The sequence below is a fragment of the Musca vetustissima genome, unplaced genomic scaffold (genome assembly GCF_032173495.1).
Source record: "Musca vetustissima isolate MV318-11 ecotype Yass unplaced genomic scaffold, APGP_CSIRO_Mvet_v1 utg19356, whole genome shotgun sequence".
Lineage (NCBI taxonomy): Eukaryota > Metazoa > Arthropoda > Insecta > Diptera > Muscidae > Musca > Musca vetustissima.
In genome coordinates, this window is record NW_026872524.1 from 119,794 (window position 1) to 135,391 (window position 15,598).

Here is a 15,598-nt window from a genome sequence, read left to right on the forward strand (position 1 = left end):
GAAATTGGTGAAAATCGTTTCAGATTTGGTTATGCTCACATATGTAGTTTCGTCTGGTTTTATAATAGTGCACCAAAATCCCAATATATATCTGATTGTAACAAAATCTTGTAAAGCGGCACTATTTTGCATTTAAAATTTAATACAGAAATGAAGAGAAGCTACAGATACATTAATATGTTTTATCGAGTACGAGAAATCTTTCGACTCCCTCAATGGAGAACACAGCAAAGAAATACCTATATGGAAATGTGTAAGACTAGTGTGTATGTTATCCCCACTACTTTTTACTCTTAGAACATATTCGAAGAATTATTCCAAGATGAAAATGTCGAAGGTGAAAATCTATGAACAAATAATCAAAAATATCCGATGTACATATATGACATTAAAAAATTAATAGAAAAACTTGCACTTACAAGTGAGAAGAATGGACTTAAAATTATGAACAAATCTACATTTGTGAGATACCTTTTGTAAAATACCAAAAAATTTCTCAATAGCCATGTTATAAATTTAAAAATTTGGAGTGTAAAATTATCGGATGAAAGAAAGTTGGAAGCGTTAGAAATGTGGGCTTACCAACGAGTACTGAAAATATAATAGTCCTTAAAACCAGAAACCAAACGAAGAACTTAGATGAATGAATGTAGACGCAAAATATAGTATCTTGGACATTTACTACATGCAAATAAAAAAACATTTTGGACTAGATTTAATGACGAATATACACTTCTACATGCAGGCAAAAACAACGAACTGAACATCATTAACATAAATTAACAACAAATATTTATTTACTGAAACTGAATTGTACGAACACTTACATCCGGATAACGGAAGAATAAATGAAGAAGAAGGTCCAAATTGAGACGGACAGTTTGCCGAAATAGGTTTAGATTAGTTTGCCTGTTTGCACTGAAATTCTGCACGACGTTCCAAATGGAGCGTAGAATGACGCGTTTATTTGAATCAAATTTTGACATGATTTTTCCAAAATGTTGGCCTGTACCTAACGATTAAAGTCTGTGTTGCTGCACCATCTTGTTATAATCACATTGTCAAATCGGTTATACAATTCGTTTCAAATTTAATTGACAAGTTTATAAAATATTAACCCGTTGTGGGGGAGGTACCAGAAGGATAGGGCTGACGAGTGCCACCTTCAGACTTGATCTAAAGATAATGAGTTGTACAAAGTTTGGTTCAAATCGAGCATTCCATACGCCTGATATTGGATTTATAAATATTGAAAATGTTGACCATTTTTGGAGTAAGTAACGGAAGGAGTGAACCTATAGGTCCCATCTTCGCAATTGATTTAGATTTGGTTAAGGTAATAGGTTGTACAAAATTTCAAATAGGATAGTCCGTTAGCATGATATTATAAAATAATTTTTTTACAATTTTGAACATTTTTTGGAGCTACAAATATTTCCCATCTTCGAAGTCTAAATAGTTTTGAAAAAATATTACGATGTGCAAAGTTTGGATAAAATCGGTTACTCCCTTCGAGAGTTATCGTGCGCAGTAGCCGGCCCATAAACCGCACCAAACTGTTACATCTCTGGGTGCAGTGGTAGAATTTGCAACACTTCCGGCTGATCTTATTAACGTGTCCATTGATCTAAAAATGAGTATCGTCGCTGAGCACAATATTAAAATCGCAAGTGAACTTTATGTACAGTTCACTGTGCTATAATAAAACTCAATTTTTGCAAGCGTTGTTTGTTTGAAAGACGATGGTTAAATTGCATACCAAACATAATATGTTTGGCAGTGAAACGAAACGAAAGAGGGTGAGCTCTTGAAAGCGGTCTTACCGAAAGAACAAATACAAAAATCACACTTTATAATTCATAGATACAAATAATGTTTAAGTGGTACCAAAAACAATACCTGTTTCAAGAAAACCTTAAGAATTAACAAGAATTAAATACGAGGTTAGTTTCGGTCGGGCCGAACATCTTATATCCTTCAAAATCGATCGGGACTTTTATATGGCAGCTATGTAGAATGGCATTGCTGCCAAGAGAAAACGAAATACCAAACTACAGACTAAGAGAACCCAAAAAAAAACAAATATGCGTCACTTCGGTTAAAAGTGTACTACCCCGAAACATGTCACAATATTGATCTTTTTTGTAGGGAGATTTTCTATCATGGAATACATTCAATTTTGTCGGAAAATGTGTGATTAACATTGAAGGTATCATTATATTGTGGCTGTGAATAATATTGGGGCCCATATAGATCATCTTCAAACATGCCAGCAAATGTATCATGTATTTCTTGGTGCAAAATGTTAGATTTGTGTCATAAAAATGTGTTGCCGCATATTGAATATTGGCCCACGTATTGGCATAGCCGCTTTCCGTTCTATTTTCATTATTTTGGGGATCCAAACCGAAGTTTCTTGAATTTGGAATATTGGTTTCATAAGAAAAATGTCCATATCAGAATTTATGTGTTTTGAAGGCGAAAAGCGGTATTATTTGAATTCTACTTTCTATGAGTAGAAAAATATGTTTTGACATAGCCTCGCCCAATCTTAAGAGTTTTTATGGATCTGAAGTCATTGTCCGTTCGAAGTGTCGGTAATTTTACATTTCGCGGTTTTAAAGAATAAAATACATTTTTACCTATTTTTTTCATCGCGAAACATAGGGAAGACAGGAATGCATTGTTTTTGTTTCCTACAAATAGAGGAGTGAAACCAAAGAGTTCCATTTCCAGACTCTCCATTAGCTTCTGAAAGTTTACCACAATATGCTAGTATGCAGATAAAATAACATAACAATTTTTATCCGGGGAACAAACAGTCACGAAATTAAAAAGAAAAGTAATTAGTTCCGCATTACTATCGGACAAAAATAAAGTAATCTGAACATTTGATCCAGAAATTTCGAGATTTATCTCAAACATATTCCAAGTGTTTAACAAAAGTTTTTTTCCAATTTCCAATTAATGTATTGTTATTATAATACATTCTACCTGAACAACAACAAAATTCAGCACGAATATTCGATACTCGACAAAAGGATATTTAAATAGTGAATTTTTTTCCAACTATCGTATCCACTTCCTGCTGGCAGATATTACATGACACATATCATAGATCAAAGACTTTATGTTTGTGGCATGGTCGCTGAAAATAACAGACGTCGAAATGTCTAAAGATACACCATGTAAAAGTGGTGAGTGAGCGTATGTGTGTGGCAATCCTCAAAAGAAAGCAATGAGTTACTCCATAAAACAAGTTACCAATCCTCACTTAAACGATCTACGAAATGAGCTAATGGATTTTATTAACTCAAACTCTACACGATTTACAAATAGGCGTCCGACAACGAAAATTTCATCACTTCACTTTAGTTTTAAGTTTTCTTTTTTTTTTGGATTTTGCAATATTAAAAAAACGCCAATTGAACAAGACTTAGAAATGTGGACTACACAGACGGTGAAGTATAAACCGGTAATAATATTTTCTTATCATTGAATGGGAGTTGAGCAATCGGCTGACAAGGCGGTAAAACTATAATGCATCCAGCTAGCTAGCCAGCCACCAATTAAAACCGCATAATGTCAATTATGCAAAAAAAAAAAAAAAAAACAAAAATCAACAACAAAAATTTTTATCAGAGAAATTATGTCTTTCTTCGTGGTCGTTGCAAGAAAACCCACCAACATGCAATACACTTAAATGCTACACGCTCCGCTTACCCAATGGGGAGCCATTTGCAAAATCCATAAATCAATTGTTTCGCGGATTTGGAAAAAAAATATATGAGGCTTGTTTGGCTATTTAATGATGCCGTTAAAAGCATACATAAATAAATAAATTCAAGCTTAATAGGCCGACAACTTAATGTCAACCGAAAACAAACAAAAAATTCAAATATCAAATGGACGGACAGATGGCCACATCTCAACTCAACACAACAACTCCTGTTTCCAAAGATGTTGAACAACCGCAACATGAATTGTTGTTATGGTGTTTTTCAGTTTGTTTTTGTTTTCCTTTTTTTGGTTATCAATTTCCGTTGACTCCTTCTATCGGAGGCTTAGTCCACGAAAAAAACAATTATGGCCATTCATCGAACAATTGCAATTCGCAAACAGGTCTCCTGATCTCAAACATCCAATCCTCTAATAGCAAAAAATATTGTGTGTGAATTTCGTGGAACTGGTTTGAAATGAGGAAAACAAAAATTGTTTCATACAAGGATGACATACCATGGCAAGTGACTACATCATTCAGGCAGGCAGTCAAGCGAGCAAGCTAGCTGGGCAAACAACCCCAGCATGATCATCACACCATGAAATGTTATTCAGTGTCGTGTCCACCAATTTATGTTAAGCCTGTCGTGGCACTAAGACCACATACCATCTGTCTTTGCATTTGCAGATAACATTATTTGTCCAACTCGTTTCCTTATTTGGTTGGCGAGATGGGGGGATTAAATCAGTATTTTGTGTATGCGGTAGCACACAGTGTTTGTGTGGTAAGTTTGTGATAATGAAATTGATGGTTTGGCGAAACATAGGAAATGTTTGAAGGAGGATTTTCATTAGTCGAACCTGGAACCTGATCGATAACATCAGGTTCCAGTTTGCTAACACCACTTGAGCAGGTTTTCGCAGTTTTTGGTAAAAAATACAGAAGCATAACAAACAGAGTCCATTTAAAACACCTACCAGACAATGCAACTTCACACAGAGACGAAACTCTACCCGTGATTTATGCATAAAACTCAGCCACCACAATATCCCTCAAGATAGCTGACACCAAACTGAAAGGCTATATCCGTGGACTTAAGGGTACCTGATACCTGTGCTACCGACCATATTTTGTTCAATTCACAGCAGAAAATCTTCCCAGTTGAACTCAAAACTATTTGGGGCAGGTCTCGTGACAGACAATTAGAACTAATAATACCTTACCTGGTGTTTTAACCCTTTCAGTGTAAAAAAAAACATTTGTCGGAATAAAAATCTAAAATTTTGTATTCAAAATCATATAAAGGGACACAGTTTAGAAAAAATAGTAATTGTCATTTCAACCCTCGGCCAGTTTAAATGTCGAATATATTCGACAAAAACACTGAAAGGGTTAAACACCAGCCAATACAAGGGATGAAGCAATGCCAACCCACTAAAGTGTTGCTCACCTCCTTGGGCCAGGTGCAATGCAAATCCACACCCAGCCGAAGCTATATCCGTATTTCAGCCACTATGATGCTCTCCAAGGGATAACACCAAACTACGAGGCTAAATCTATGGACCCGGAAACCCTGACGCCCGTGCTACCGAAACCCCTTGGTAAAGTTCATTCCCTACAACCTCAGAGTACAGTCTTTGCGGATGCGTTACAACTTCCCAACCAAGCTCCCGAAGTTTCTGGCGAATCACTGTAGATGTGTGTGGCCTAGCGTTGTCCTGGTGGAACACGACACCTCTCCTGTTGGCCAATTCGGACCGTTTCTGTTCAATTTCTATCTTTAAACGGTCCAGTTATTGACAGTAGAGATCAGAATTTAGCGTTTGGCCATATGGAAGCAACTTATAATAAGTAATCCCCTCCCAGTCCCACCAAATGTATAGCAGAATCTTCCTGGCCGTTAGTTCTGGTTTGGCCACCGTTTGAGGTGCTTCACCGCTCTTTGACCACGATCGTTTTCGCACAGGGTTATCGTATGTGATCCATTTCTCATCTCCAGTCACCATCCGTTTAAGAAATGGTGACTATCTCATTACGTTTGGCCAAGGATTCGCAGATGGAAATTCGATCCATCCAATTTTTTTCTGTTAATTGGTGTGGCGCCCAAACATCGAGCTTCTTCAGTTTTATAATTTGTATAGAATATTCACAATGAGAATGATTGGCAACCAATTGATACTGCCGAAACGAATATAACATATTTTAACAACGACACCTAACATGTCGGTTTGTTATGGTTGGCGTAAAGGCTTATTCAATTTTAACCCATAGATGTCGTTTCAACAATCTGAATCTTATATAGTACGACAATAAGTATAAGTCACTAAGTTACAAAAATCCGATGTTGCTGTGGAAAAATAATGCGAAGGTTCATGGTGCTGCCAAAACGAATACCAATTTGTTATGGTTGGCGTCTGTGCTTAAGCAATTTTGACCCATAGATGGCGTTCAAAATAATCAACAGTTTTTCGTGGTTGGCGACTATGCTAATGCAATTTTGACAGATAGATAGCGTTTCAAATAATCCACATAGTATAGATGTGGTGCATCGTAATGGTTTGCCTACATAAGTACTTTAAACTGACAATATCGATATTTTAAGCTCTGAGGATTCTAACCATGGTACAATAACATACGGTAGAATTACTTGGCGAAATGTGCAATTAACAAAGTTCAAAATCAAGAATACTGAGGCCATGAAACTTAAAAACACCAGAACAGAAAACATCAAGACCAAGCAATTGGATGTGTCGATAATTTCTGTTTTTTTGAAAGCACCGTTACTACCAGTGGTAACCAGGGTATATGGAAAAGTTCATGTATATCAAGAAAAATTGATCGTGCAAATTTGGACACTAAGACAAAAAAGCTATTGATATTTATAAATAAGTGGCGCATGATCAGCCCAATATTATATGTAGCATAGAGATGTGGTATTTAACGAACCAGGAACGCATACCAAAGCAACGGATTGGTCACACTTTCAGAAAAATGTCCATAACATAATCAGACGAGCAATAACCGAAGAATTAAGAATTTTTGGGTATATGGAAAAACAACGGTAACCGATCGAATAGTATGACGATGCTGTGGAAGTCCTCCCAATAGGAGTAATTGGCTACACGTATTTAGTTTAAACGTAACGGTCAAAAGATCCCCTAGTGTTAATACAAGAAACTAATTTGTAGTTAGTGTTGAGAACGACCTATTCGGTCCCTGTAGGTGGTACTCTTATAGGTCGATCTATGAAAAGGCACAGATTGATAGGATTGACGTTTTCATGGTTAGGTGTGGTCTCTCATTCTTAAATAGGTGTCAGTTTGAATCAATAAAATGTCCATATGCTAAAAAGGTAAAGGTGATCAATATAGTCTTCTGTATATGGCTGTGGATTCAATTGGGGTTAAAAGCGAGCCCTAGACGTAGGAAGTAGTATTTTGCAAGAGGGGTTTTGAAAGTACCAGTAAAGTAGCTGATGATTTGTCGAGTATGGTTGAAAGACGATCCCTCTGCTGCCAATGGTAGTAGCTGTGGAGCTACTACTAAACGACTACTAGTGAAGTACTAACTTAGTCTAGTGGGGTTCAGTGGTACAGGAAGAAGTTAGTCCCCGTCGTCTGGGTCAAGTTGTGTTGAAAAGAAGCCCTTGTCATTAAGACGACACATTGGGCCGTAACTATTCATCGGGCTACAGCATACCTTCGGGTGTCGTCACCGTTCATCGGGCTGCAGCTGCGCCAAACAGCCACCTATATCCGTGCTGTTCTACCAACCTACTGTCAATATTTTGCGTGAAGTCACCGTTCAGCTTGTCGCTGTGCCAAGATGCTGCCAGCAGGATGCCTTGAGCTTTTCCCCTTCATCGGGTTTAATCTGACTCCAGCCAACGTGCAATAAATGTCGACCGAGTATAATAGAAGCACAGCTGCCTACAATCCGCTCATATTCAAATTTTAACACCAAATATCAAAACCTCGTCCTGTGTCTACCCCTCCTCAGATCCATATTGAACATTAAGAACAATGAAGTATAAGGATTAGTATTTTATTGTTTACAAGGTGGAAATAATTTGTTATTTTAAATAAAGTAATTTGTCTCTTTCTTAAAAATCCCACAACGAAAACCTTTCTTGTAACGAACCTGAACCTGTCCCAGCTTCAAAGTGGTAAACACGTCGACACAATTTATATATGGGTATTGATTCTTCTTCATTTAACTCTTTGAGCCCCAAATTTTTTCCACAGTCTTAGAACAAATTTCTATTCACAGATTTAATGCAACTATCCTAAATAGGATATGCACAAAATTTGACATCTTTCGGAAAAAATAAAGTCCAATATCAAGAAAACCAAATGCAAAATCGCCAGAAAAATCATTTTAAATCAGTCTCTATATTCAATTTTACAAGAATCAAAAATAATTCAAAGGGTAGAATTTGTACAATTTGAATACGAGGCGATTTAAATAATTTGGACGGTATACACAAATTAGTACTGTACACAAATTTACGCTATTCTCTATATTGAAAAGCTCATAACTACCAAATGTTTGAAAAATTTTTTTTCTTTTTTTTTTTTTGATTTTTCTTTTGACATGTGTCGTCCATAATCAGGTCTTGACATATGGAATCCAAATAATACATATATCTACTAACAGCATATTAAATAGAAGCTCTAAAACATTTTGTTGCCTGTGGGCAACATTGGGCCACAAAGGGTTAAAGATAAGCTTAACATAAAGTTTATCATCTATTAAAGACTTTAAAAAGGGCCTCACATATAGAAAACCATTGCTCTTTATTCATATTTTAAATTCATTTATTAAATGCTATCTTTATAGATTTTTTTTTAACTCGGATACATTTCACCAATTCATCTATGAAATCACCACTATTTATTTAATCTTGGTCCATATGAAAACAAATCATTTAACTTTTGCTTTTGATTGAGTCATTACACTTTGTGGTATTTTAATTAATATATATCGTCATATTTTAATGCCACAAATGGTTGGCAGCATGACAGACAACAATGCATTCAACACTCCTGGTAAGGAATTTCTTTACAAAATGACAAGTACGTACAGGAAACACTGTGCACCATATTTCAGATACCAGTTTAATGGTGTTTGCAACATTGCCATACAACATTGGCGGCTGTCATTTAAATTTTTTGTCAAACAAATATAAATTTGCACATTCAATGCTGGTAATCTGCGTATCGAACAAACACTTATTTGGTGATCTTGATTATTGAATCAAACATTTCATGTAAAATAATTTCCCATGACAGTTGTTTGCTGTTGGCGTTGAGCTTCTGCTGCTCCCGGTGGTGTTTGTTTATTCGTTGGCGGTGATATATATCATTTGTTGCCGAAGATGATGATGGAAGCTGTTGAGAGGTTTTCACAACATGTCTTTACAGCGTTGAAGTGGACACAACATGACATTTAATATGGTAATTTAATCAAATTTTATTAGCATTTTCCAGAGTTGCAACACACTGCAGTTATATATAGACATGATTGCATGATTGGCCAGCAATGGTGTTTTCTTCTTGAAGGGGTCTGTCTATATAGTTTATTTCGGGTTGTATTTTTTTTATAATTTCAATGTTTTAATGGTTGTTTGAACACTAATAGGCGATAATGTTAGCATGCGTTTTTTATTGTCAGCCAAAACTGGTTACAGATTTGATTTAATGAAGTTGTTAACGGAATCTTTACCATGGAGATATGCCGATTATTTTTCACACTTTAAAGATTATTAATTTGGTGGCAATTAATTGAAATTAGAAAAAAAGTAAAAAAAAAACTATATAATTAAATGGTGTGAATTTTGGCCGGTTTGATGTGTGATACAGAAAACGTAATAAGTGGGGAAATAATATGCTAATGACTCTGCGAATATAGCTCAGAAAATATTCTAAACAAAATCTATGTTTTTCGATTCTAAGATTCGACTGATTTGGCTCAAAATGTATTTTTAAAGTTGTTTGTAAAAATCACACTGATGACTTTGTAGATAATGGATAAAATATTTTTTAAACAAGGGAAAAAATTCGTTAAATTTAGGCGGGCCATAATTTTCATAACCATCACGATTTGCATTCAAAATTCCTTCATGCGGTGGGGAAAATTATGAATTGTACACTAGAAGTTTGATTATATTCTTTATTGGTTTTACCCTCTAAGAGTTCGGAATGTCTATGAAAAAATAACCAAACACAAATATTCTTCATAGGGTAAAAACTCATCGAAGAAGGCTAAATTACAGCCACTTCGGTGAGATAATCCATTCAAAATACAAAAATAAGGTGCGGTCCAATATATGTGGGCTATTTCAACACGTATACCTATATCGAAAAATTTCTGTAAGGTTTGTGTTTACACTTCAAGATTTCGGAAGGCCAAATTAATGGCACTTCGGTGTAAAAATGCGGCTAAAGCCATGAGAATATCACAAAGGGGCGAGACGATTATATAGAGTGCGAAGAAATTCTTAACTTACTCAGATCCCAGACCAGACTTTTAGTTGGAACGTGTGGTTAATGCGGCATTATATATGATATATATCAAAACAAAGACCTCCAACGTCTTTTATTTGAGAATAATTTATTTTTCAAATCAAAATTATCAAATTACCGTGACTTCGGTTGAAAATTGCGATTTAAATCTTTAAACTTCCGAACATGGAAGGTTCTATGTTGTCTGGGTATTATAGCTTTGTGCAGCCCCAAGAGTTTTTTAACGCAGCGAAATATTGGTCCTAGACCTACCTTTAAGTATACCGATCGTCATATCTCGACTAGCTGAGTCGATCTAGACATGTGTGCCCATCTATCCATTATAATTTGTAAACACGATACAGGCCACAGTTATGGACCAATCTTCACGAAATTTTGCATGTAGGATGGGTTCGGCCCCTATTGTTTTTGGTATAGATCGGTTAATATTTAGGGAATGAAATGGACCAATTACTCAATTTTTGTCGGGTTTTCTGGTCGCTCAGAGGCCGCAATTATAGTTCAAACATCTCGAATTTGTAGAAGCGGATTAGGCCAAAGAATAAGCATGCCTGCTTTCATCAAGATCGGTCAATATTTAGCGGGTAAAATGGACCCTGACTTTTGTGTGAAACATGACAAAAATTGTATTCTATAGCGTATATACTTACTCTTGAAGGACATATACCCGAGAAGTTGATAGTATAACCAAGAGGAGTGGTTGGCTTTTAAATTGATACCAATTACATCGTCGTATGTCCTCGGATGTGGGAGTTACACGTAAATATTTACAGGTGCGCTTACGTATTCAAATATTATTTAATAAATCATTACCACACTAGAGGGCGGAAATATAGCGCTGATCGCTTTGAAATGTTTCAAGAGGTTCCAGTTATGGTCAAGTACAATGCCTATAATTTTCGGTGGTGATCAGATAATAATTTCGGGATGAAGTGGACCGAAAACTTATTTTTTTGTGTTTTTTTAGAAACCGAACATCACAACACAACCCACGGTGAAGTTAATATGGACAAGTAATTAGAAGGGCTGTACTGAATATTGGTAATATTCGGAAAATATGTCAGTGTAAGGAAGAGGTGCTGTTGACCTCTAATCGGGCAAGAGGGTCCAACTGTCACGAAATATTACCCAGGCTCGGAATAAAAATCCGCAGAAAGATGAAGTTCTGTGGTAGTTGTGTAGGGTATCGTATGGTCGGCCGCGACCGCGTCCGCGTCTGATAGTCGTTGAAAAAATATACTCTAAAAAATCCACGCTTCTTGGTCTGATAGTTCTTGAAAAAATATTCTTTAAAAATCCACACTTATTGGTCTGATAGTCGTGGAAAAAATACTCTTTAAAAATCCACGCTTATTGGTCTGATAGTCGTTGAAAAAATACTCTTTAAAAAATCCACGATTATTGGTCTGATAGTCGTTGAAAAATTATTTTTTAAAAAATCCACGCTTATTGCTCTGATAGTCGTTGAAAAAATATTCTTTAAAAAATCCACGCTTATTGCTCTGATAGTCGTTGAAAAAATATTCTTTAAAAAATCTACGCTTATTGCTCTGATAGTCGTTGAAATAATATTCTTTAAGAAATCCACGCTTATTGCTCTGATAGTCGTTGAAAAAATATTCTTTAAAAAATCCACGCTTATTGCTCTGATAGTCGTTGAAAAAATATTCTTTAAAAAATCCACGCTTCTTGGTCTGATATTTCTTGAAAAAATATTCTTTGAAAAATCCACGCTTCTTGGTCTGATATTTCTTGAAAAAATATTCTTTGAAAAATCCACGCTTATTGGTCTGATAGTCGTTGAAAAAATATTCTTTAAAAAATCCACGCTTATTGGTCTGATAGTCGTTGAAAAAATATTCTTTAAAAAATCCACGCTTATTGGTCTGATAGTCGTTGAAAAAATATTCTTTAAAAAATCCACGCTTATTGGTCTGATAGTCGTTGAAAAAATATTCTTTAAAAAATCCACGCTTATTGGTCTGATAGTCTTTGGAAAGGTATTTTTTAAAAAAATCCACGCTTATTGGTGTGATAGTCCTTGAAGAAAATGTTCTTTAAAAAATCCACGCTTATTGGTATGATAGTCTTTGACAAAAATATTCTTTAAAAAATCCACGCTTATTGGTCTGATAGTCGTTGAAAAAATATTCTTTAAAAACTCCACGCTTATTGGTCTGATAGTCGTTGAAGAAATATTTTTTTTAAATCCGCGCTTCTGATAGTCTTAAAAAATATTCGTTAAAAAATCTACGCTTGTAGTTTTTTAGGTCCTTTTAGAAATATGCCTTTAAAAATCCACGATTATATTTACTTGAGTTGCTCCACTAAATTTGTTTGAAAATTCACGCTTATTCTTTGTAAACTGATATAATTCCAATTTACTTAACGCCTAGAAGTATGCTCTGGTTTCTATTAGTTAACGCCACTGTAGATAAGGCATTCGCTGTATAACACTTTCGCTTATTTCGAACATTTCTGCTATATGTATGATCAGTTTACAGTTAAGTCACTGTTTATAACAGTTAGTGCTATTCGAACATTTATTCCTATGTTCTGCATTAGTTTATCCTCTGTTTATAACATTTAAGTGTTATAACAGTTGAAGCAATTTAACTTTTAAAGTTAATGCAATGTTAAGCCCCTAAAGTGATAAATATTATAATTAGAAACAATGAATTACTGTAATTACAAATGTTGTAAACTGTTAGGTGCCAATTTTTCATAGACTGTTTTTCACAATCTAAGCCAAATTTATATCTACAATGTATTTCGAAAATTATTACTAAATTATATGCATTAAATAATTTTTAAGCGTATTTATTTATGTCTTTGCAATGTGCAGGTTTTGCGAATTTTATTTTTGCAACAATTTGTCTTAAGACTATTAATTTACAAACATTTTTCTTCGATTTTCTTTCCAGGTATACCAGCCACATTGACTTATATCAATATGGATCATAGTGTTACCGGTTCTCCAGCATTGATACCCTATCCCGATTGGCGTTCGAATACGGCTGGTGATTGTGCGAATAGCATAACCACAGCTTATCGTATTAAGGTTGATGAATGCGGTCGTTTGTGGGTTTTGGATACTGGCACCTTGGGTATTGGTAACACCACCACCAACCCCTGCCCATATGCCGTGAATGTCTTCGATTTGGCAACACACACACGTATACGCCGCTACGAGTTGAGACCAGAGGATACCAATGCCAATACTTTCATCGCCAACATTGCTGTGGATATTGGCAAGAGTTGTGATGATGCCTTCGCCTATTTCTCGGATGAATTGGGTTATGGCCTGATTGCCTATTCGTGGGAACAAAATAAATCATGGCGTTTCTCGGGACATTCGTACTTCTTCCCCGATCCCTTGAGAGGTGATTATAACATTGCTGGCCTCAATTTCCAATGGGGTGAAGAGGGTATTTTCGGTATGGCTTTGTCACCCATTAGGTCTGATGGCTTCCGTACCATGTATTTCAGCCCCTTGGCCAGTCACCGACAATTCGCTGTGTCCACTCGCATTTTGCGTGATGAGACACGTGTTGAGGACAGTTATCATGATTTCATTGCTTTGGATGAACGTGGACCCAACTCCCACACTACGGCCCGTGTTATGAGCGACGATGGTGTTGAGTTGTTCAATTTAATCGATCAAAATGCTGTCGGCTGCTGGCATTCATCCATGCCATACTCACCCCAATTCCATGGTATTGTGGATCGTGATGATGTCGGTCTTGTCTTCCCTGCCGATGTTAAAATCGATGAAAACAAAGATGTTTGGGTACTCTCCGATCGTATGCCGGTGTTTTTACTCTCCGAATTGGATTATAATGATGTGAATTTCCGTATCTATACTGCACCTCTGAGTACCTTGATTGAAGGAACTGTCTGCGACCAACGTAGCAATGTATATGGTCCCCACAACTCGGTGGCAGCCGTTAAGCCACAACAACCGCTATATCCCAAGACATACTTAAGCCCCTCACCCAAACCAACCTATGTTTCAATTCCATCAGTCCGCCCATCCTATCTACCACCCTATAGTGGCTCTCAGCGCCTAAATGTTCCTAATGCCTTTTTGTATAACCAACAACAACACAATGCCCTTACCTATGAGCCCGCCAATGGTCCACATCTATTTCCGGCGATAGCACAAATCCAACAGATACAACATCCCGCACCAGCCCCAGCCCGTGAAGGTTTGGGTAGTTATGCCACATCACGTGCCGCACCCTGGTGGCAGCGACATCATTAGGTTACCATCATCAGATCCATTCATCTGCCAACTCCAACTCAACAAATCATTAGTCTAAATGTCTTGTGTCTGTGTTCGTTTCTATATATAAATATTTCCCCCCCATTCTAGAATTCTGTCATTCTGTGGTTCATATTGTGAAGAAGTATTGAATTTTTGTGTATTATGATTTATTATTTTATTTTATTTTTTCTATAAATGTATGTATTTTTGTATGTATGTAATATTTAGTGCTGAATTTATTATTTGTATACATCATTTATTTTATTATTACCATTTGAACATCATTATATTATTTGGCATATATATTTGTTTTTTTTTTTAATTATTTGATTTTTTATAAATATATATTATATATTGAAAGAAAAAAATACTTATGTATCTGTTAAATAAATACAATAAAATTATAAATAAAAAATATATATTTTTTCTATGTTAATTTAAATAAAATATATGCAGTTTTGTTTTTTTTATTTCAAAGAATATTTTTTCAAGGACTATCAGACCAACAAGGATGGATTTTTAAAGAACATTTTTTCAAAGACTATCAGACCAATAAGCGTGGATTTTTTAAAGAATATTTCTTCAAGGACTATCAGACCAATAAGCGTGGATTTTTTAAAGAATATTTTTTCAAAGACTATCAGACCAAATGGCGTAGATTTATTAAAGAATATTTTTTCAGGGACTCTCAGACCAATAAGCGTGGATTTTTTTAAAGAATATTTTATTCAAGGACCATCAGATCAATAAACGTGGATTTTTAAAGAATATTTTTTTCAAGGACTATCAGATCAAATAGGCGTGGATTTTTAAAGAATATTTTTTTCAAGGACTATCAGATCAAATAGGCGTGGATTTTTAAAGAATATTTTTTTCAAGGACTATCAGACCAATAGGCGTGGATTTTTTAAACAATATTTTTTCAAGAACTAGCAGACCAATAGGCTTGGATTTTTTAAAGAATATTTTTTCGAGGACTACCAGACCAATTTTTTAAAGAATATTTTTTCAATTACTAGCCGACGAATAAGCGTGGATTTTTTAAAGAAAATTTTTTCAAGGACTATCAGACCAATAATCGTGGAT

General features: G+C 35.4%; 1 protein-coding gene across 1 annotated transcript in view; it reads left to right on the forward strand.

Moving 5' to 3' along the window:
* Nucleotides 1–14,521, forward strand: part of LOC133327346 (protein yellow) — a 38,800-nt gene extending 24,279 nt beyond the window's left edge. The window contains exon 2 of the mRNA XM_061535940.1: nt 13,170–14,521. Within this exon, the coding sequence (XP_061391924.1) occupies nt 13,170–14,509 (1,340 nt within the window). The 3' untranslated portion in view covers nt 14,510–14,521. The remainder of the gene's footprint in view (nt 1–13,169) is intronic.
* The last annotated feature ends 1,077 nt before the right edge of the window (nt 14,522–15,598 follow it).